Source organism: Vulpes vulpes, chromosome 5 (genome assembly GCF_048418805.1).
Source record: "Vulpes vulpes isolate BD-2025 chromosome 5, VulVul3, whole genome shotgun sequence".
NCBI lineage: Eukaryota > Metazoa > Chordata > Mammalia > Carnivora > Canidae > Vulpes > Vulpes vulpes.
In genome coordinates, this window is record NC_132784.1 from 119,085,798 (window position 1) to 119,108,528 (window position 22,731).

At 32.3% G+C, this 22,731-nt stretch overlaps 1 protein-coding gene across 8 annotated transcripts in view; it reads left to right on the forward strand.

The window, feature by feature from the left end:
- The window catches only part of CACNA2D1 (calcium voltage-gated channel auxiliary subunit alpha2delta 1), a 478,954-nt gene that overhangs the window by 409,363 nt on the left and 46,860 nt on the right, over positions 1-22,731 (forward strand). For 2 of the 8 annotated variants that reach the window (XM_072759815.1, XM_072759809.1), the window contains exons 13-22: positions 835-913; positions 2,208-2,257; positions 3,565-3,654; positions 7,807-7,884; positions 9,794-9,868; positions 10,125-10,199; positions 13,238-13,294; positions 17,084-17,155; positions 18,073-18,144; positions 20,910-20,971. In XM_072759815.1, the coding sequence (XP_072615916.1) occupies positions 835-913; positions 2,208-2,257; positions 3,565-3,654; positions 7,807-7,884; positions 9,794-9,868; positions 10,125-10,199; positions 13,238-13,294; positions 17,084-17,155; positions 18,073-18,144; positions 20,910-20,971 (710 nt within the window). The remainder of the gene's footprint in view (positions 1-834; positions 914-2,207; positions 2,258-3,564; positions 3,655-7,806; positions 7,885-9,793; positions 9,869-10,124; positions 10,200-13,237; positions 13,295-17,083; positions 17,156-18,072; positions 18,145-20,909; positions 20,972-22,731) is intronic. The other 6 variants (XM_072759808.1, XM_072759810.1, XM_072759812.1 and 3 more) reach the window with 3 other exon arrangements.

Genomic DNA, 22,731 nt, shown 5'->3' on the forward strand with positions numbered 1-22,731 from the left:
TGTTTCACTGAAAATATTGGTTTACTTAGATTACTAACTTGGTAAAAATCAATATATCCTAAGTATCCATTTTATTAAACATTTGTTGACACTACATGTATTCTCTATATTCTTATATAATTATGAAATTATAGTATTTTCGAAATTAAACACAGTAGTTTCCGATAAACATTTATATTACTGTAATTTAAAAACTATCTCAACTGAATTTTTAAAATATTTGCATATTTTATACCACATTAGCGACAGTTGAAATTTTGATTCTCTTTAAAAATCTTAGGAGTTTAACATACTTATTTATATATGCTAATCATATTTTCTAGAAAGTGATATAACAACATCATAATCATATATGTGCATACTAAATATTTTCATGGTGCGAATGTAGTGAAACTATCACTAAGTATAATTGCCTTAAGCAAGTAAAAGCATAATGACCATCCTTATAAAGAGATATTTAAGAAATAGGAATTATTATTTTTACTTATGATTATTTTTCCAGTGACTAGGTATGTGGATGTTTTAACTAGGCAAAATTGGTTGGGCTTAAAAGATACCATTTCTCTTAATGAAACCTCAGTCATGATTCTGACATTGGATCAGGACACAGTGCAGGGCACCCAAGGGCTGTCTTAAATTTAGTAGCTGAAGTCCAAGCTGAGAGTAGGTTATGTGGTTTCTCCCCGGTGACTTCTTGAAAGATGTACTGGCCTCGACTTGTCATCTTAATCACCTGAAAAGCCTGCTTGTATTTGTCTTTTGCTTTAGCTCTTTTGTGTTGCCATTTAGATAAATTTTTGTGTCCTAACAGATCCCTGTGTTTCAATTCACCAGGTACGTGTATTCACATTTTCAGTGGGTCAACATAATTATGACAGAGGACCTATTCAGTGGATGGCCTGTGAAAATAAAGGTAATGGATCTGTTTTCTTGACCACGTTTTAGTACTAAAACAAAATTGGAAGTTGTTGTTAGTTCTACATATTATCATTTAAGATTAAATTGTAGCTAATGGGGACGCCTGGGTGGCTCAGTGGTTAGGCCTCTGCCTTCAGCCCAGGGCGTGATCCTGGGGTCCCGGGATCCAATCCCACGTCGGGCTCCCTGTGTGGAGCCTGCCCCTCCCTCTGCCCATGTCTCTGCCTCTCTCTGTCTCTCATGAATAAATAAATAAAATCTTTAAAAAAAAAGTGTAGCTAATGTTTACAGGAGTAGAGACAAGAATGAGATATTGAATGTGTGTATATGTGTGTGTTTTTTAAGATTTATTTATTTAAGAGAGAGAGTGGGGAAGGGGTGGCAAATGGCAGAGGGAGAGAGAGTCTTTTAAGCAGACTCAGTGATAAGCTCAGAGCCTGATACAGGCTCAATCTCATGACCCTGAGATCATGACCTGAGCCAAACCAAGAATCAGACCCTCACCCAACTGTGCCACCCAGGGGCCCCTTGATGTCGAATGTGTTTTTTTGCAGAGAAAATCCACACACAAAAAATTTTGACATTACTGTCACAGTATATAAAAATTCAGACATTTGATCATATGGTATATAATATCATATATTGATATCATTTGATCCTTTATTTAAAGGTACATATCTAGTAGAATCTTGCACGAAAAATTGAGAATGAGAGAATATCTGAAGTACATAACACTTACTTAATGGAAGTGTGACACATAGTTGCATTTTTTTCTGAGTGGTTGAATTTTCTTTTAAATGTTTTACACATTCCTAGGTAATTCAGATTTTGTGTACTGAGCCCATGTTCCCTGTGTACACAGAAAAAAACCCACAAAGATATTGTTTGAAAAATAAACTGAAAACATAGCAATTAAAGGAACCTCAATTTATTATGAAAGTCATATTTAGGCAATTTTATATAAGTATAATTTTCAGTATAATTCCCATTATCATATATCTTTAATAATTTCTCCAGTGATAAAAATATTTTAGATTGCCACATTCCTTACTATTTGGTAGAAAAATCACATGTATATGCTACAGTTTAAAAAAGGTAGTGAAATTTCTCACAAGGCCTATGCATTTGTTAGGAATATACATTAATCAAACAGTTTCTGCATTTATCGATGGTATTGATATGTTACTGTTTCCTCAGTTAGAAGTGAAAAAAATTGCTCTTTTCTCCTCCAAAGATCTAAAATAATTTTGTGGCCATACATTATAAATAAATATGTATGTTTGTTTCAGGTTATTATTATGAAATTCCTTCCATTGGAGCAATAAGAATCAATACTCAGGTATGGTTATTTAAAACTTACTTAGATTATTTTTTCAAAGAACAAGATGTTTCTTTGCTGCTTTAAATATGCTCAACTAGAGAAAAGAGGTAAAAATGAAAAAAAAATTATCCATAATGCTGTATTTGTAACACAATGATGAGTATCATGATCATGTAGTGATTATTAATTCATGAAGGTTCCAAGCATTTTCAAATATTCAAAACTCAGGTAAAAAAATCTATGTATTGTTGTTCTTCTCAGATGTTAAAAACATCATAGGAAATAAATAAAAAGAAAATTTACTAACAATCTTGTTTCATTTTAAAATAAACTTACAAGGAGATGATTTTCCTAGAACCATTTATTTTATTTTCTGCTTAATTGCATTCTTATTTATTTTTTTTCAAATTTGTGTATAAATTCTAGTAAGTTAACGTATAGTGTAATATTGGTTTCAGGAGTAGAATTTAGCGATTCATCACTGACATATAACACTCGGTGCTCCTCCTAACATGTGCCCTCCTGAATGCCCATCACCTATTTAACCATTCAGTTTACAATATGTTAAATAACCTGTAAATTGAAGCAATAAAGTTAATTCAAGTGCAAATTATTTTCAAGTATTCATAAATTACGATTTAAAATCATTACTCAATTTTAGACATGACTGAGGATCCACTAAATAGACTAAGTCAAAATTTAGCATAAAGAACATGGCATTTGTGGAACTAAATACTGACTGTGTTTTATGTTGAAATGAAACAGCAGCTGCACTTGAGTCTGATGTCTTACTTGGCACAGGATTGCATTTATTTTTTGATATGTTTAAATGTAGTTTTGAATTTCAGCCAAACAATCTGTGATATGAAAGCAAGGATGTGGCTGCTTTATTATTTCACATTTGTGTAATTCCATCCAGTAAATCACAGAGCCTTAAATAGTTTAGATTAACATAAAACAATTCACAAGGAACATATTTCACTTATCATTGGCTGTACCTCAGAAAAAGAATGTTTTGCTATTAGAAAAAAACCGGGGTAGATATATTGTATAAATAATATGAGTTCAATATTGTGGATTCAAAGTATGTAGACATACGATCCATGTTATACCCAAAATGGGAATTAAATGATCATATATTTACTATCTTAATAATTTGATTCTGTATTTATTTTTAACTCTAGATAATTCTATGGAGTTATTTTGTTTTTGTTTTTAATACAGGATTTCTATTTTTCAACCATGTGACCTTTTCTTCTTTTTTCTTTCTTTCTTTCTTTCTTTCTTTCTTTCTTTCTTTCTTTCTTTCTTTTTTTAATAAATAGGAATATTTGGATGTTCTGGGAAGACCAATGGTGTTAGCAGGAGACAAAGCTAAGCAAGTCCAGTGGACAAATGTTTATCTGGACGCACTGGTAAGACATTGACTGTTCAGCCAGAGATTGTCCTAACAAAAGCATATAGCTGATTGCTGCTTCTTTCTAGGTAACATTTATTTTTCCAATTCATTAAGGCTTTCTAAAAGTCCTTTTATCACAACCCTTTTGCTAGAATTTAGAAAGTATGTTACTTTATTTTTAGGTGATCTGTTGTGAATGTGGGATTTCAGAACCCCAAATCTTAAATTTATGAGCATTTCAAAAACATTTTGTATATTTATATTAAAAAATACTAAAGTTTGGGATACCTGGGTGGTTCAGCAGTTGAGCATCTGCCTTTGGCTAAGGGCGTGATCCTGGGGTCCCGGGATCGAGTCCCACGTCGGGCTTCCTGCGTGGAGCCTGCTTCTCCCTCTGCCTGTGTCCCTGCCTCTCTCTGTGTGTCTCTCATGAATAAATAAATAAAATCTTAAAAAAAATACTAAAGCCATGTGAATGAATACCTGCTACTGCAGACTTTGAACAAAAATTTTGAGGAAAGTATTTTTAAAGTAGACTGTGCAGCTAGCAGAAGTGTGGATAGCCTCCACAACTCAAGCCAGACCCAACAAAGCTTGGGAATATATGCAGTTAAATGGGCAAATAATCTCACCCTACTCTGAAATCACCACAAACCTAATAACCTCTTTAAAAATCTAATCTCTTCTTTCAGATTCAACCCTAGATTTTTTATGGAAATAAGCCTCTGAAATGATCAGAAGTGCTGTGATACAACAAAAACATGTTAAGCTGTCCATTGCACAACTGAAATTTTAATATAGATATTCTGTGGTATTTCAAACTAGTGGTTCTCAACTAGGGGTGATTTTGCCATGCACAGGTCATTTGGCAATATCTATGGATATTTTCAATTGTCATGACTGGGATGAGGAGGGGTTGCTACTGGCATCTCATGGATAGAGGCCAGGGATGCTATTAAACATCACACAGGACAGTCCCCTCACCCCATGCCCACGCACACAGCAAAGAATTATCCAGCTCTCAATAGCATTAGAGCTTATGTTCAGAAAACATGTTTAATATAAGTTTTAGTGTCCTAGTGTGAATGTTGTAAATAGTAAATATCATACTTTATCATACTTAAGATTTATTTGTATGCTTGATCTTGGTGAGATTACTTTATTAATATGAGAGAGAACCAAAATATTAAGCCCTGAAAAGTAAATGCTGATTCAAGAACCCTTTTTCCTACTTGGAGTACAATTATATGCTGATACTACTTTTCTGAATGCAACGATGACCCCAAAGGGCAAAATGCAATCCATTTAGAATTACTTATCATTTGGTTCTTGTAAAATAAACATATACAGGAAGTTGGAAGAAAAATAGGCACTATTAACAGCAGCTTTGCATGCTAAGAAAGATAAAGTGAAGCTTGCTTACCTCAAGTCCTCGCTAAAATTACTATCCAGTGTTCCTTCTTGACATCACGTATTTATTTAAGGTCACATGGTCATCTAAAGCTGTGGTCAAAATGTTTCGTTTTTCTGAATCCATCACAGGACAGGGTATGATAGGAGGAGTCAATAATTATGCCCTCGAGGATTTCCTATGACCAGAAGTTCATTCACCAGCACGTCTGCCTTGTCGGTAGGGTTCTACTGATAGCACAAATGACATTAGGAAGAGATTTTGGTTCTAAACGTGCTGTTCAATAAGCTGAAGCTAAGTATAAAACAAGAAAAAAAAGAAAGGCACAGGAATTGGCTAGTCACTGGATACAGAGAGCGTTCTTTTTACCAATTTGAGAATGAAAGGTGATGTCTTATGTTTCTAATTACATGTCTCTAATCTCTGCACGTAGCAGATTCACAATATATGCCAGTCAGTACTTGCTGGTTACGTTAAGGAAAAAAGAGAAACGTATTCCAAGACAGTGTAATAAATATAATGAGAAAAAAGAAAAGAACTTCGGAAATTCAGAAGGAAGAAGCCATATATTTGGGGATGGTGTAGGGTGAGGTTAAAAAGATGGTGATGGGGCGCCTGGATGGCTCAGTTGGTTAAGCATCTGACTCATGATTTCAGCTCAGGTCATGATCTTAGGGTCCTAGGATTGAGCCATGTGTCGGGCTCTAAGCTCACTGTGGAGTCCCTCTTTGCTCCCCTGCTTGCTCTTACACACACTCTCTCTCTTTCAAATAATATGTAAAATCTTAAAAAAAATAAAAATAAAAAGATGTCACTAGTTGAGCTGAACATGTGAGCACAGATAAAGTTTCTGTAATTGGTGGGGAGTAGTGAAAACACACAGTATGCAGTATGAGTCGGGCAAGTGCTGGGTATGTTGGAAAAATGCTACCTTAGTCACTTTTGGGGCTAACGGGAGATAAGAACAGAAACAAGATGGGGACAGTATTGCAGAGAGTTCATTTTATTTGAGAGATAAAGTGAGGCTCTTTGGATAAAAAGATTAAAAAGATGGAATCAAGAAAATATAAGTATCAGATAAATTACAGGAGAGCATAAATCTTGTCTTATTTCTGTATTTTGTTCTCTAGAGACTGGCACAGTGTCTAGAAATTGAGTACAAATTATTTGTCCTCTTAATAAATGGAAGACAAAATAGACATCAGTGAGTTAATTGATGATCATGTGTCCTATGTTAGAATTCTAGTATCTCATTCTAGGGCAAATATTCCCATGTTTAGAAGCAAATTACCATACTCTATATAAATGCAAAAGTGATGAGCAGACATTGATTGTATCCATATATACTTGTTCATATATCATACTAGTATTTTAACAACTATGCATATACATTATAACTCAAAAACTTCTCCAAAAGGAACATTTACTGGATTATGTTAAGTTTTATAAATCATCTATAATCTACTTATTGAGGTGGAAAGTTTTCATTGCAGATATGAATTTGCATATTTAACTATAAATATTAACATTTTAAGCATTCTTAGAACTAAATAGAAAGCCAACGTGTGTATCATCATGCACCAATTATGTGTAGTTGTTTCCTTAATTGTGTTTGTCCTGAACAATTTGGTATCTTGTTCTGCTGAAAGCCTTTGCGTGATTGTCCTTCCTCATTAATTCAGTTCCCATTGTTTTTGGGCTTCCCACACGCACGATTATGAACTTACTGCCTAAGACATTTTCTCTGTGAAGCCATGCTGTTTCTGGAATTAGAACAAGGGTCACAAGATTTGGATTTGGGGTCATTATTCACAAGAAGATTACTAACATTTTCTCAGCCTAGCAAATTTGAAGTTTTCAATGATAATTTTTAAATCATTTTAAAGTGTGACTTTTTGGAAAAGATAGTTTTGCCATGAAATAATGGTAAAAATATATATGATTGCTGCAGATAGCAAGTAATAAAAGAAAAAAACCTCTGGCTTGAAAATCAGTTTATTTCAACTAATCTCCATGGATTAATTTAATATATGAAATTATCTACATGCCGATTGACACTAGGTCATTATTTTTGTTATACTAAACTGCTTCATGACCAGACTGTTGGATTTGATGTTTGCAGTTGGCTATGTTATTTTACTTTGTCAAAAAGTACTATTTGTTTTGGAGGGTATTTAGGAGCATTATGGCTTCTTTAGAACAGCATAATATTTACCTAGACTATTGCAGAAATGCCGTATTGATTGCATGTTTCTTTTATTTATTCTGCTATACATCTGTGCTGTAACATGAAACCTTTGGCTTAGGGCATGAAAAAAAATTAAAAATGAAGCTACAAAAAGGAACATAAATAAATCCTATGAAACAGTATTTTATTATCATGGAATCCCAAGATATTAGGTAAACTATCACAGTGAACAGAAGGGTAGAAGGGCAGGGTGACTGAAATATTTACTGTCATTTGATTTTTTAAATTTTTAAGTTACTTGCAGTGCCTTCTTAGGGTATTATTTTAGGTGTTGCATGCTTCAATAGCTGCCTAATAGATTCTGATTATTTCCCAGAGTTTCTCATTGATTCTTTTAAAAAAATAAAAATAAAAGTTTTTTAAAAGCTTGAGATATCCTTTAATCATTTTTTTGTGTCTGTTGATAATGTAACCATAAAATGCAGTGTGGTATACCAGAGACTAATGCAGAATGACAGAGTTTTAAGTTGTAATTCTCATTTGCCTTTTCTTTCTGAATCTATTTTTAGGAACTAGGACTTGTCATTACTGGAACTCTTCCGGTCTTCAACATAACGGGCCAAGTTGAAAATAAGACAAACTTAAAGGTTAAAAGTTAATTGATAAAATTAATAATAATAAATGATAAATGGTGACGTTGAAGCTGAGTGTGGATAAGATATTTCTATAAGGAAATACATACAATGTAACTGTCTTGTGAGACCAGAAGTAAGAGGGAACAGCTGCCTTTGTGATAACCACCTGGGAAAAAGGAAATGCAGGTCAAGTTGTCAGCTTCCCCAGAGCCAGGATTCAACTTAACTCTGTAACTATGAACTGATGAGAACACAAGTTCAGACTCTGGGAGTAATTACATGATAAATGGCCAATACTATTTTGTGCACATTTTAAAAATGTATCTGAGATATCCATGGAGCTCAGAAAGAAAAATCCAAAGAACAAAACCGTGGTGACATTTGTAGTCAGTGAACATAGGTATCTTTATTGAATCATTCCGCCTCCTACTCCTATTCAAACAGTGTTTTTTTTAATCATCACATAAGTGAAGCCCCAGATTTTAAAATTAAAGCTATTTTTTTCTATTTTTTAAGATTCAAGAGAAATATTTCATGAGTTTCATAACAGTGTTGGTTTCTGTAGCAGTGGTAATATTGTCAATGCAATAAGATACTAGCAACTTCAAGTTCTGAAAAATCTGTATCTTGTACTTGTTAAATTCCATTATTTTTAAAATACTTTTGATTTTGCAGTAGCGTTGGGTTCCTGTTTCTTAGCTTGCATCATAAAGAATTCATAAAGAATTTAAAATGGCAGGAGAATTTAAGATTTTCTTTTTCTTTTTTTTTTTTTGATACTAAATACTGATTTTATGCTTTGGTTGACATTCCAGATTGGAGGGAAATTTATTTCCAGTTTATGGCATAATGACATCTACTGCACTTATTATTATTTGTTCAGTTATAAATTTCAGTTGAACACTTTCTCAAAATAATGTAGCCATTAAAAACATTAGCTATTCCTCTTTGGAAACCCATTATCATTCTTAAATATCTGTGGGCTCTAAATAATTTAACCCATAGAGGAGTAATTGTCTAACTCCTCAGATGGACTAAGGAATTGCTTTAATTAGCAGTTTTTGCTCAGAGTAGGATTGGTCCATGGCAAAAGAAAATAGTTGTTGTCATAACTTTCTCACTCCCCATGCACCTACACAAAATTCACAGTGGTCTCATAACTATTGAGTGGGTTTTATAATTTTCTTTGTAGCATTTTAATTTATTTTATTGTAACTTTCATAACTATTTAAAAAAAATTCCTGATTCTAAATTTAACATCATTTTCATCTTTAATGTCCCAAAGAAGATTATGATGGCAGTTGACCACATAGCCTTGTTGCCTTGTAACTAAAGTTTTGATGCCCATTGTTTGGTATTTAGAAGTTGCCAGCACTGAGAAACAGGGTTTGAGGATTTCTGCTATTTTATCACAATGAGGTCATATCCTTTTCAGAATAGTTACACATGTGCAGTCACTATCAATAGCAAAAAAAAAAAAAAAAATACATCGTTTTCTCATTTCATATTACCTGACATCTTCAGGCTAGACATTTTTGTGGGTTTTTTTTTAATCATAGTATACCACAAAGTCACAAAGTACTCTCTCTCATACACACAGCTACAACTAACTGTACAGAAGCAATTAAAGTAAATAACAGGGATAATGAGTATAGGAGGCATCAAATAAAAATTTCCCATCTTTTATAGCGCCACTCATCAAGATCTCATTTTTTTAAAGTTAAATAATAATGATAAAATTGTGGGTAAATGAAGGTGAGAATCACTGTAAATTGATATCAAAGAGTGTCTTGCCCTTATATATTTTTTAGCTAGTGTGGAGTACAACTATTGTCAAGCAAAAAGTTGAGCATATATAATAATTGTGTAGAAACATGCATTTTTGTATAAAGTACACTACCTTTTTGCTGTCTTGTTACAGAATCAGCTGATTCTTGGTGTGATGGGAGTTGATGTGTCTTTGGAAGATATTAAACGACTAACACCACGTTTTACAGTAAGATGAAATTTATTCTCTGGGCATCTTTCTTATTTTAGAGCTTTGTACTAATTTAGCTTGTCTATAAAGCATTTAAGCAATTCTCAAAAATCATGTGCAGTTAAGCTAGTGAAGGAACTAAATGTTAAAAAGAATCTTTAAAATAAAGATACCATGTTATCTTTCTTCATGTTTTAAAATATATTCAGATTTTTTTAAGAATGTGATTTCTGATTATGATTCAGAGATCTTGAAAGTTTTTTTTTTTTTTCAGCTGTGTCCCAATGGCTATTATTTTGCGATTGATCCTAATGGTTATGTTTTACTACATCCAAATCTTCAGCCAAAGGTATGTATATAATTTGTTTACAGTGACCAGCACAGTTCTGTAAAATTAATGGTTAATGTTCTTAATAGTTTTCTCATCTTTAAATTCACTAAATAGCACCAAATATAAAAGAATGTTAAATATCTATCATGTTAATAGATGACGATGTATGAAAGTGTGAAAAATTTTCATTTTCTCTTACCAATTTAGCTCTCCCATATTCCTATCGAATATTTAACTAACCAGTATTCACACCTCAAAGACAGCCATTATCGCCCCATGCCTGAGTTCACACATCCCACTCGGGATTTTGATTAAGGCTGTAAGGTAACGAGGAGAGTTCCCAGATGGGTGTGAACCTGATAAATATAAGTAATGTTCTTCTCTGCTCAGGCTACATTTTCCAACACCCTATTTTCTGGTAATTATCTCCCCTTTTCATCTCCCAGAGGATTTCTCTTTCTACTTTTGGGCAGGCTTATAAAACTGTGAATGAAATTGAATAAGTAGAACTCTGTGGGATGGGCTTCAGAAATGGAAAGTGTTTATTCATCAGGAAGGTGTGCAAAAGGTGATAAATCCCGTAGATTAACTATTTTATCTTCATTGTTATGCCAAGATGTAAGATATTTTCCTGTATTTCTCATCCAACTTATTTCGCTTTCCATTAGTACTTCACAAATGGGGTGAATATATGTTTGTCTAGAAGCAAGAACTGGCAAAATATTATTATATAATTGTAATTTATAAGCATCTTCAGGTTATTGTTTAATTTGGAAGACAATACTGAAGATACTTTAACCCATGCTGAAGGGAATTATATCCAAATTTAGGTTATCTTCCTTTCCTCAGTCATGGGTATTTAATGTTAGTGATATCTTAGGACATCTACAAGTAGGTGCATAAACACACACATTTAATGTTGAGTCATTTAAACATTCAAATCAGTGATAATTAAGAACAGTTGATACTGAATATAAAACTATACTAAGTGGTTACAATAAATATGTCAATTTGAATTCTTCTCACTTTGGAACTTCCATATAAAATCCATCTTGATCTAAATATGAGCTAATCAAGTGTCGCTGCTGATCACTCTGTATTATTTTGCAAGTTTTTTTTATTATGAATGTGGTATAGGCATTTTTCCCATTATTTTGAGTCTAACACAGTTCTTTATAAACATGTATATTAAGTTCCTCTTTATAGAGTTATTTATGATTAGCTAAACAGTCTATGATTTTGTCACATTTGGAAATTTTTACTTTTTAAATCTCTTTTAAGATTTTTTAAAAATTTGTAATATTATTGTTTGGTCTTTGTATATACCATATATTTTAAATTGCATTCCCATAACTGAAGTGATGTAAAAGCAATAACAATGTGATGTTATTACAATAGTAACGTGATGAAGAGTATGAAGGATCCCCATTTTTATGATTGTAGGTCTTAACCCCATCCCCAAAGGGAACTTTATTATTGAGACAAAATAATAAAAAAGAATAATGAGAATAATGCACATATGATATACAGATATAAATCTGTCATTTAGAGTTAGTAATTTGAAAAAGGTTTTCCCCCTTTATAACCAGTATTTGTGGAGAAAAATTTTATTACTCTTTGATGTTAACATACATTTGGCTCAGATTTGGAATAATTTACTAAAACTCATAAAATTACAAAGAAAATATAAATTCTGTAGAAACCCTTAATACAGCCCAAGTGATTTTTCTTCAGGATTATGTCAGCTTTTCATACTTTTATATAGGAAATTATTATAAGCAAGTATATAACAAAGATATTTAGAGAATATTATTTAATAAAACCATTAAAGTATGTTTGAACAGTGTGATCTTTTTTTTGAAATTCACGCTTGTGAATTAAAGATGCTTGTGAATTCTCATCAATAGGTTAAACGTTATAATTTCTGTGTTGTGGGGGATGGTGCATACTATTATGGGTGGATAAAAGAACCACATACAAAGGATGATATAGTGTAAGACAACTGGTTTAAAAATTGACAAGTACAAAGGACCAATGTGGTAATAACTGGTATACTAACAAAATTATTCAAATTCTTTCTCAGAAATTTACCAGTAAAAACAAAGGAAGATAATGCTATGTTTCCATAGTAGCCCTTATTATGTAACAAGGTCAAAGTCTAGTGTTATTGCAAGTGTTCTTTGCTGAATGCCTTACGCTTTCTTCCTGAAACCATAATCTTAAATTTATTTCAGTACAATTTTTTAGTTTGTAGAAGGCAGTATGAGAATCCTTTTAAAAGGGCTAGAATATCAGGAAATAAAGTAGCTGTAAACCTTTTCCATATCTAATTTTCTAAGGAATCATTCTTATTTTCTCAAAGTGTACTGTCTCTACCATGATCACATTTGGGCAAATACTGGATTATGTATCCTGCTTTTTCCCCAAATGCATTTTAAATTTCTTCCATTTTGTTTCATAAAAATCACCAGATCAGTTAAACATATTAGATATCTAATTTTAGTCAATCTTCAGAAATATTTATTGTATAGGAAATTGTGCATGATCTACAGTTAGAAGTCAGCATTTAAATCTATTTTAAAAAATCTAAAAAATTAAATAAAATAAATTTATAGTATTAGGATTAAATTCTCTTTCAGTTCCAGAGATACAACATTGGGTAACACTTCAGAAAACAGAGGCACAAATTTTAAAGGTTTAATATTGACACTTTTCGGTACCCTATAATATTTATATTTTAACACATTTGAATTATATAAATACTAAAATTTGCTGGATTTTTTAAATCAATATAAAAGTTGTCTGAGGCAAACTACCTTTCTCACTTCCCAAATATGTACTTCTTTGGGCGGAAAAAAAGAAAATATGCAGTCATTTTGCTAACCATTTTTTTACTAGCAGAAGTTTTCTTAGTCACTGCAAATATTTTTAAACTTTCATTTTATTTGTTGATTCATCACGAACACTATGATACCTGATTAAAATTTATTGTAGGATAGGAGCCTTACCTCTATTGATACAAAGCATGATGAATTACCATCTTTCTGTTGCTTCAGCCTATTGGTGTAGGTATACCAACAATTAATTTAAGAAAAAGGAGACCCAATGTTCAGGTAACTGAATGAAATTGACAGTGCCTTCAAATTTGCTAAATCAGAGTTGAGATTAAGCTTTTCTTCCTAAAAGCATATGATTAATGCTGCCTTTCCTGACTTCAAGCTTCCAGAGCATGAGTTGGAGATGAGCATAATTTCTCAATAAACTACAGCAAAAATGTTATTAATGATGGCAGACGGTATGCATTTGCTAACTAAAGATTGCTAGTAAATTATGTAATGTCGTTAATCAGAACAATCATAATGAGATGGCTTCTAAAAATAAATTTGTTCTTAAATATTATGACATTAATGTCAAATCCATGTAGCCCTAACAATTGCTTGTGAAATTAACTTCTAAGTGGAGATATACAATTCTGATGTGATAGTTTCTATAAACCATAAAATTTAAGCCAAAATTTCTTTGAATTTCTAAAGAGTTTTTTGGGATTAGAGGTTAGAGAAATTTCCCTAAAGCTAATTAAACGTGTCCAGAATTGCACATAAATGTGAATTTTTATTGCCTGACAAATTCATTTGCAAAATCTTTTCTGTCAACAAAATTTAAATGTTATTTTATATATGCATATTTCTGTATTCACACTAAAAATAATCAGCAGAAAGGATACTTCCTTCAGTTTAGTGCAGTACAGTATGAGAATTTCAGAATTTCAAAGGAAGTTAAGTATGACTTAATGTTTTCTATGTAAGGTTATCTTTGCTTTAGAAAAAGTTAGTGGCATTATAATGCAGAGGTTATATGATACTAAGAAGAGACTATTGAACTATAAATTAGCAAAACAGGATTCTAAGTTAGTTGTACTTATAGCTAATACTGTATCTTTGAGTAGTTCATTAAATCCCATTTTACTTTCTTAACTTGAAAAGCAGGAGAATTAAACTAAGATTTTTTTTTTTTTTACCCTATGTTGTATGTTCCCCCAGGAAAATAAATATGTATGTTGATCTCCGGCTCCATCTCCTGAAAACTCTGATTTAATATGACCAGGGATATGACCGAGTTAAGGAATAGTGTTTTAGGTTTTCCAGGTTGTTCTAAAGTGCAGGGCCACTGGATGCTGAAGCTTCAGTTTTCTTGTAGCTCTAGAATTCTCTGCAATCTGGTCTCCATGTCTATCAGTCTTCATATCTTTTATGATTCCTATAGAGGTTAAAATTATGTTTATGTTATATCTTGACTTATTAAATTGTTTTACATTGCTCTCCATGCATGCTTCTTTTTGTGTATTATCTTCAGTATACTTTTTGCATTTTATATCTTTTAATGAGTTTTCATTTTTATAGTACTTTCAAATATTGCATGTAAATATTATGATATAATTTGAAAACAAACAACCTGAAAAATGGTTTATTTTTGTTTTCCTTCTAAGGAAACCTCAAATGGCAAACTGGTGACTACACAAGACATTTGAATTTTGGGAAATATTTTTTCAAATAGGCAGTAGTTTTCATAATACTATTAAGTATTTCCATTTAAAATTTGTATAAAAGCATTATGCCTATTGTTTTAGTTTTACAAAGGGTGTTATCTTTATATCAGCTGATATTAAAGTTTTACACATGAGAAATGTTAGATATTTAAAATTTCAAACAAAAGTATTGGGATAGAATGGACTGGATTCCAGTTCTCAAGACTTGCTTGGTACTTTTTTTTTTATTTAGAGGGTTCTGCTTTTGAATTTTCTAATCACTGTGCCTGTGATCGGTCTTTTAAAAAATGGTCAGCCAGATTGCCATTTACAAAGTACAAGTTATGCATTGACATTTTGCTTTTATGATTTCATTTTCTTCTCTATGTCTTTATATGTTGGATTGGGACATGATCTTCATATTGCCAATTCGTCCTGATAATGCCTCCTCCATGCATGCTGTTTGGGTCTGGTCATGCTATGCATTATCCATTGCATGTAAGATAATATTCTTATTTATGTTTATAGTTTATCATTTTGATTATCTTGACTTTGTTTTGCAGTGAGTGTGTTAAAATTTTAATGCTGTTATGGTGTTTGTGTGAAGATGATTTATTTCAGGGGACTTTAAAGAAGCAGTTCTGAATAATATTGTCCACTGTAGAGTATCCTTTTATTAGTGACTTCCTTGGTTTGGTTTTTCTAAATAAAGGATTACAATTATTTTTGATATTGATTTTTATTTTCTCCTTATGAAATATGCTACATTTCAAATGAATATTTGCTTCTGAGGCAATATGTTGCTGTCCAAACAATGGTCAGTATTAACAGCTATTAAGCAATCTAATATTCCTCTTCCATATTCTAGAGACTTCTGATTCTAGATATCAGGCTCATGAGCAGTGAATATTTTTCTAATAGAAGTGCCAGTTACAGTTGAGATTATTTTTTCATTTGCCTTTAAGAATATCCATTCATTAAAACCAATGGGAATCATAAACTTTCATTATTTAAATGGTTATTCCTTAAAGAAAGGCATTTTTGTCATAATTATAAAATAAGTACATGCCATATAAAATCTCATTCAGTATTGGAAATAAGTGTTTAGTTTACATATATTTTTAATTATTGTTATTATTATGGGTAGTCAGTCCTCCTAAAACAGTGTTTAAAATAGTGATATTCTGGTTCATTTTGTGGTTTAAGAAAATTAAAAAAAAAATAGTGACAATCTGAACGTATTTCGGGAAAGCCTGGGAAGCTGAAATCATTAAAATTCTAGTGACCTTGCACTGATACAGCATGATTCATATTTATTACTTTTGTCCAATTAAATATCACATTTTGGTGGTATTTATTTTTAGTCAACTTTAAAAATCAATTTCTAAAATTACATAGTTGTAAAATTTTAGATGCATATTAAGATTTCATTATCTAATAAACTTTGATATTCTATCATGGCATGTCACATTACTTAGCAGTGTAATAAGAGAATCAATGTATTTTTGTTTATCAAATAATTCAATAAGTTAATTTTATAATTGAAAAAATTGTTAAATGTCATATGCGGTAAATTTGCCAGGTGGACAGTTTTATTTGATATATTTGTGTAAATAAAGAATCTACTTTATTTCACAGTTAATTTTACCTATTGCACACCAGCAAGAAGAAGCAATAGGAGATGTTAAAGCAAGAGACCATATGTAGTGAACCCAAGGGTTATTATTTTAGTTAGATTTTAATTATAATAGTTTATTCAAGTGCTTGTGACTTGATCACAAATTTTCTTATAAAAATTTACTGAATTTAACTTATAAAAATATAATGTCAAATTTTTGAGATTCATATATATGAAGCAAACTTGGCTTTTTATGCATCTTAAAATATGCTTAGAAGAGTGTTTTACTTAGCAGATTCATAGTTTATAAAAGATTTTCCCTCATATAATCTATTTTTCTAAAATATAAAGAATATGTATTATTTATATGTTACCTTTGTTTAATTGCCAAATATGTTATCCATATGGCTTTATTTTGCTCTTTCCCCATCCTAATTAAAGTTGAGTGGATCTTCAGTTGTCATATTCCCACAGAACTTGTAGTTATAAATGTAGTATCTAACATAGCACTCTGAGACTGTCTTCAGTTGGTGGTACATTCAAATTTTCCTGCTATACTTAAGGCTCAGATTCGTAGCCTATTTATTGTTACTTTAAAATATATGTATATGAAACCAGATACCTTTATATAGCTATTTAATATACCTTAGGTAAGTAACATTTATGGAATTGTTTACATATGAATATATGTTAAATTATTTGTATACAGCATCATTTCATAATGTCAGATATGCTTAATTATTATTATTTTCTGTGTAGAACCCCAAATCTCAGGAGCCAGTAACTTTGGATTTCCTTGATGCAGAATTAGAGAATGACATTAAGGTGGAGGTGAGTGTACCCCTGAACAGTATTCTCAGGTAGGTGCTGAGGCTCATCCATTCCACGGTATTCGTTGAGCAGCTTCACTTCTCTCCTAGGTACTATAATACACAGTGATGATTGTTGTTAAAATTTCAGGAACCTGGGCCCTCTCATCCAAATGGTCATATGGAAAGGAATCAATATTTTAAGTTGTGTGTGACATGAGTTTGTTTCTTCCATTCCCTAGGTAGAGATGTTTCAAGTATTTCAGTACAAATGTAACTTGTAAGAGATTAACTTCTCTCAACTATGCAAAGGCCACTGTATTTCTTTTAAAATTTATTACATTAATAAAATAAAATAAATAAAATTTGTTACATTGTGTTTTAATATACACTTGTTTTATACGTTTTATACATTGACTCTCTCATTATAGAACAATATAATTTAATTATCATTATTACCCAAGGCCAAGACATAGAGCTGGGATGTCTTAGGTGTTTAATGAATGTTGGTTACAAGTTATTTTAAAATGATAGAGCGGAATCATGTAATGTTGCACCAAGGTGGTCCTTGGACCCTCACGCTGCTGAGTGACTGTAATAATATTACTTATCTATCCTGTTAAGGCTCAGTTTCCCTTCCATCGGTTCCATAAAGTAATTGACCATTCTTTCATTAATTGTATTTCAAAAATTAATGACTAGGTGAAAACAATTAAGGGGACCTTTATTATTTTAAAATATGGAAATGACCATCATGTGGTAACTTTTAAAAGAATATTCCCAAAGGACAACTACAACTACTAGTACAACCACCCTATTTTTTTTTTTCAGGCTGTTCTAAAATAAGGTATAAACCTTGGAAACACCAGTACTTTCATAGTCATACTTTGGTAGTCAATTTAGTACTTGCAATAAAGTGATTCTTTTATTTTCCCATAGATTCGAAATAAAATGATCGATGGAGAGAGTGGAGAAAAAACATTTCGAACTCTGGTTAAATCTCAAGATGAGGTAAGAATCAGGTTAGGCTTATTCTTATATAAAATGTAAAGGTGAATAATGATATTGGTAGTTTGTTTTTCCCATTAAAGCAGTATTTAGAAAACAGCTATCTCAAACACGTTTTTAAGACCTTTGCTAGAAGGGTATTTTTTTTATCTTAACTCTTTAATTTCTGTAAAATGTTTTGCTTCAGGTTTCTTGATGTTTTACATTATTAATAGTATGTTCTTGAAAATTGTATTTTATGTCTCCATTTTTATCATAGAAAATAGAGCACCTGGGCAGCCCCGGTGGCTCAGCGGTTTAGTGCCGCCTTTGGCCCAGGGCCTGATCCTGGAGACCCGGGATCGAGTCCCACGTTGGGCTCCCTGCATGGAGCCTGCTTCTCCCTCTGCCTGTGTCTCTGCCTCTCTCTCTCTCTCTCTTTCTCTCTCTCTGTCTCTCATGAATAAATAAATAAAATCTTAAAAAAAAACCTTCATTTAAAGAAAAAAGAAAGAAAATAGAGCACCCAATTTATTATTTTTTTAAAGATTTTATTTATTCATGAGAGACACACACAGAGAGAGAGGCAGAGACACAGGCAGAGGGAGAAGCAGGCTCCCTGCAGGGAGCCCAATGTGGGACTCGATCCCAGGACCGCAGGATCACAACCTGAGCCAAAGGTAGACGCTCAACCACTGAGCCATCCAGGAGCCCCCAGAGCACCCAATTTAATGTTTTACCATGTTTTTTAAGGCCAGTTCAGTCATGCAAAATTGAAATATTTAATAGCTGTATGTGTTATGTGATTTGTACATGCAGATGTTCTAATTGTTGAGTTTCATATATTGACTTGGGTTTTTAGTCATTTACCTTTTTTTTTGGCTTATGTTCCTTCACTATATATGCACTATATGTCATAACTGCCTTGCATTTAAACCTGAAATAAAATCAAGAGGTAACACAACTATACCCATAAATCACTGGTATAAATATGTAGTAAACTTACATTGTTTTACATAGTTGCGGAAGAACTCTGCCTATGAGCAGTGTGTCTATCTATTGTCAGTCAAGTGTGGAGTAAATACACAGACATTCATATATTTGAGTATTTGAAAAATACATAGAATCTAGAAGCTTTGGAGCCTGGAAATTTGTGTTCGTGGATAACTTATATCCTTTCCCTCAGTAACAGCCTCTTTAAATGTATACATTTCTTTTGAATTCCTCAGCAGGTCTTTCTCTAAGATGGACCTAGGATCCAAATAGGATCCGTTCATTAGCACTTGGCTTTTCTCACTTTGATATCATTAGGGGTCCCCATTACCAGAGGACAGGAGGAGGTATATAGCAATTGCAGGCATTGTTGAAACTTCGATTTTCTTTACTTAGACTTTAGCCATGCTCTTTACCCACTCGCTCCTTGAGGAAAGATGTAAATCATTCAACAGCTCTGCCAACTTTTCCATGTCGTTCTGCCAAGAACTCTTTGACCTACACATTCTTTCCTCAACTTAGAAATTAATTTTGTTTGTATTTAGTCACATTGATGTTTTCTTCCTTCAATTTACTGTAAATTCCTCTAACCAATATCCACCTGTAGACTTCGCTTGTTAATAATTTTGCAAGAAAACATTATCTTGCATGTTTATTTTCTTAATATGATATACTATTTTTTAACTTACTGAATGACACCAATTTGCCTTTTTTTTATGGGTGGTATGAAATACATGAACATTGTTCCTTTTTATTTTTAAGAATTTTTCTAGTCCAGAAACCTCCTCACCAATCCCTGTTCTCCCTCTCTCTGTCCTCCACACATGTTGAGCAAACCAGAAGAATATTTGTTGCATAAGGCAACATATAAACATATATGGTTGTTATAAAATGAATATGGCATCATACATTATCCTTCATCCTGTAAATTTTTTTAGAAGACTTAGGTATTTTTATTTCATCAATAGATTGTAGAAAATAGTATTAAAAAAAAAAAGAAAATAGTATTTAGTCCAGGGGTCGATTAAATTAGACAATGATTGTAAAGTGGTTATTGTGATGCCTAAGACCAAGTAACATTTCAGTGAAAGTTATTCTTCTGATGATGATAATAAAGCTGGAGACAACTTAAAAAATATAAAGATGCATATATGTCATCACTGTACCTAATAGAAGAAAGAATGATTATTTCTTTACTATCATTTGTAGCAATATATGAAAGATTCTTTATCCATCAAGATATTGAGCTTTGGGCTTCCTTTCCCTGGTGGATTTAGTTGTTTTTCTGACCTTCGGTGGTACTAAGTAATTAGTCTCTTATGATAAATGCCATAACAATGACGTAATAAGAATAGTAATATGCTAATCATACATTTGGATCTAGAAATGATATGTTAACTTCTTGGTATTACCAATTTCTCATAAACACATTCTAGTAAGGAACTATCTGAGGCTTAGCTAATATATCCTTCTATTGTATTGTTAAAATTTATTTCTTAGAAAATAGTTTCAAAGTTTTAAGGTTAAAAATTCCACATGAATTACTAAGATTTTGTACTTGAAAGTCCTTAAAAGTTATGAGGCAGATACTTATTTATGTCCTAAAATTTTGCTTTACTTACACATACACACACACCCCCATAACAGAACAAGTAAATGTAGACTAGATCAGACATTTGTGAAGGAGGGTATTGAATGGCCACAGAATTTATAAATAGATTTTAGTGTTCTGCTTTTCATATTAATTCACATAGATTTTATAAGGTGGTAACAACCATATCAAACTTTTTCTCTAGAGATACATTGACAAAGGCAACAGGACATACACATGGACTCCTGTGAATGGCACAGATTACAGGTAATTAATTAGATTTAAATGTATATCGTATACAAAAGTATTCTGTTCAGTGTCTTTCACCTATTTCTAGTAGCAGTTTTTGCAGTAGATAAATATTAAGTCTGCATTTTCAGAAACTATTTTCACTGTAATTAAAACAAAAGTTATCTTCTCCGGTGTAAAAATGTATTAAAAGTATAGCTCTAATTTTCAAAATGGAAAAAAGCTAGGAATATAAATTTTAGAAGTGAAGATGTGTGATATAAATTATTTTACAGGGGATCCCTGGATGGCTCAGCGGTTTAGTGCCTGCCTTTGGTCCAGGGCGTGATCCTGGAGTACCAGGATCGAGTCCCACATCAGGCTCCCTGCATGGAGCCTGCTTCTCCCTCTGCCTGTGTCTCTGCCTATCTCTCTCTATATATATCTCTATCTCTCAATCTCTCATGAAAACATAAATAAAATCTTTTAAAAATAGTATCATTTTACCTATTTATGTTAGTGATAATAAATGATGACAAAATCCCCTAATAGTTTTTAGTTATCACTGATTTCCTCATTTAAATTTTTAGTTTATATTACTTATATTTAGGTGGAAAGTTAACTTAAAACTTGTTACATCATACTATTATCTGATATAAATGCTCAGTTGATATAACTTTCCCCCATGAATGGCAAGTCTGTAACATACTGGTCATTCCAAAGGAGAAGGCCTTAGAAAGCTGGACAAATACCCTATAGTGCCTTGAAAGTTCTCCATTCTTCACTTGCCAAGCATCCCCTTCACTTTCTTGGTCTAACTCTTCTTGGAGGTCATGGCTTGTCCAGTGGTCCTACTTCCTCATGCTCTTAATACTGAGGTTGATAGAAATATTTCCTTCCTTTTTTCTTTTTAAAGATTTTATTTATTTATTCATGGGAGACACAGAGAGAGAGAGAAAGAGAGAGGCAGAGACACAGGCAGAGGGAGAAGCAGGCTCTATGTAGGGATCCCGATGTGGGACTCGATCCTGGGACTCCAGGATCACACCCTGGGCTGAAAGCAGACACTAAACTGCTGAGCCACCAGGGCTGCCCAGAATATTTCCTTCTTGTTACTCATTTTGTCTTCGTCTTCCCTAAAATCCTCATCTCTGAATCTTTTGTCATCTTCCTCTCATTCCTAAAAGATTTCAATTCCTGGCTCACTGCCAATCACTCGTACATTTACATAGACCACTGCGTCTCATAATATTTTTGATGTACCCACATTTATATAAAACAGAACACAAATTATTTACTAAATCAACTTAAAAAAAGATTTTAAAAATTCAAGCTTAAATTTTTTTTATTAGCTTTCAGAGACATGGACTTTGCCAAATTGCTGAAAATTTTTCTAAATGCTTACTCTCAAATTTCTCTACTTAACTGGTCCTGAGCTGATAATCAAGAGCTTGCAAATGTGGTTCTGAGTTTATATCCTCTTCACTATGTGGGAATAGTGCTTCCTGCCTTTTTTCTTAGATGAACAAATTGTAAATTAGAACAATTGGATCCTTTTAACCTTAACAATGAGTCAACAATAATGGCAGTCATAAATTTTAAATTGTCATTATACCTTGCTTAAATATGTCTGTAAAAGTCTCACAAATGTACTCTACATTGGACTTACAACTTCAGGCCAGATTCAGTCTGTTTTCACTATAGCACTTCCCTGAATCACTGTGTAAATAAATTCACAATTAACAAAAAAAATAGTTGAACTATGTCAAAGAAGGAGAAGAAAGAAATGGCATGTTTTG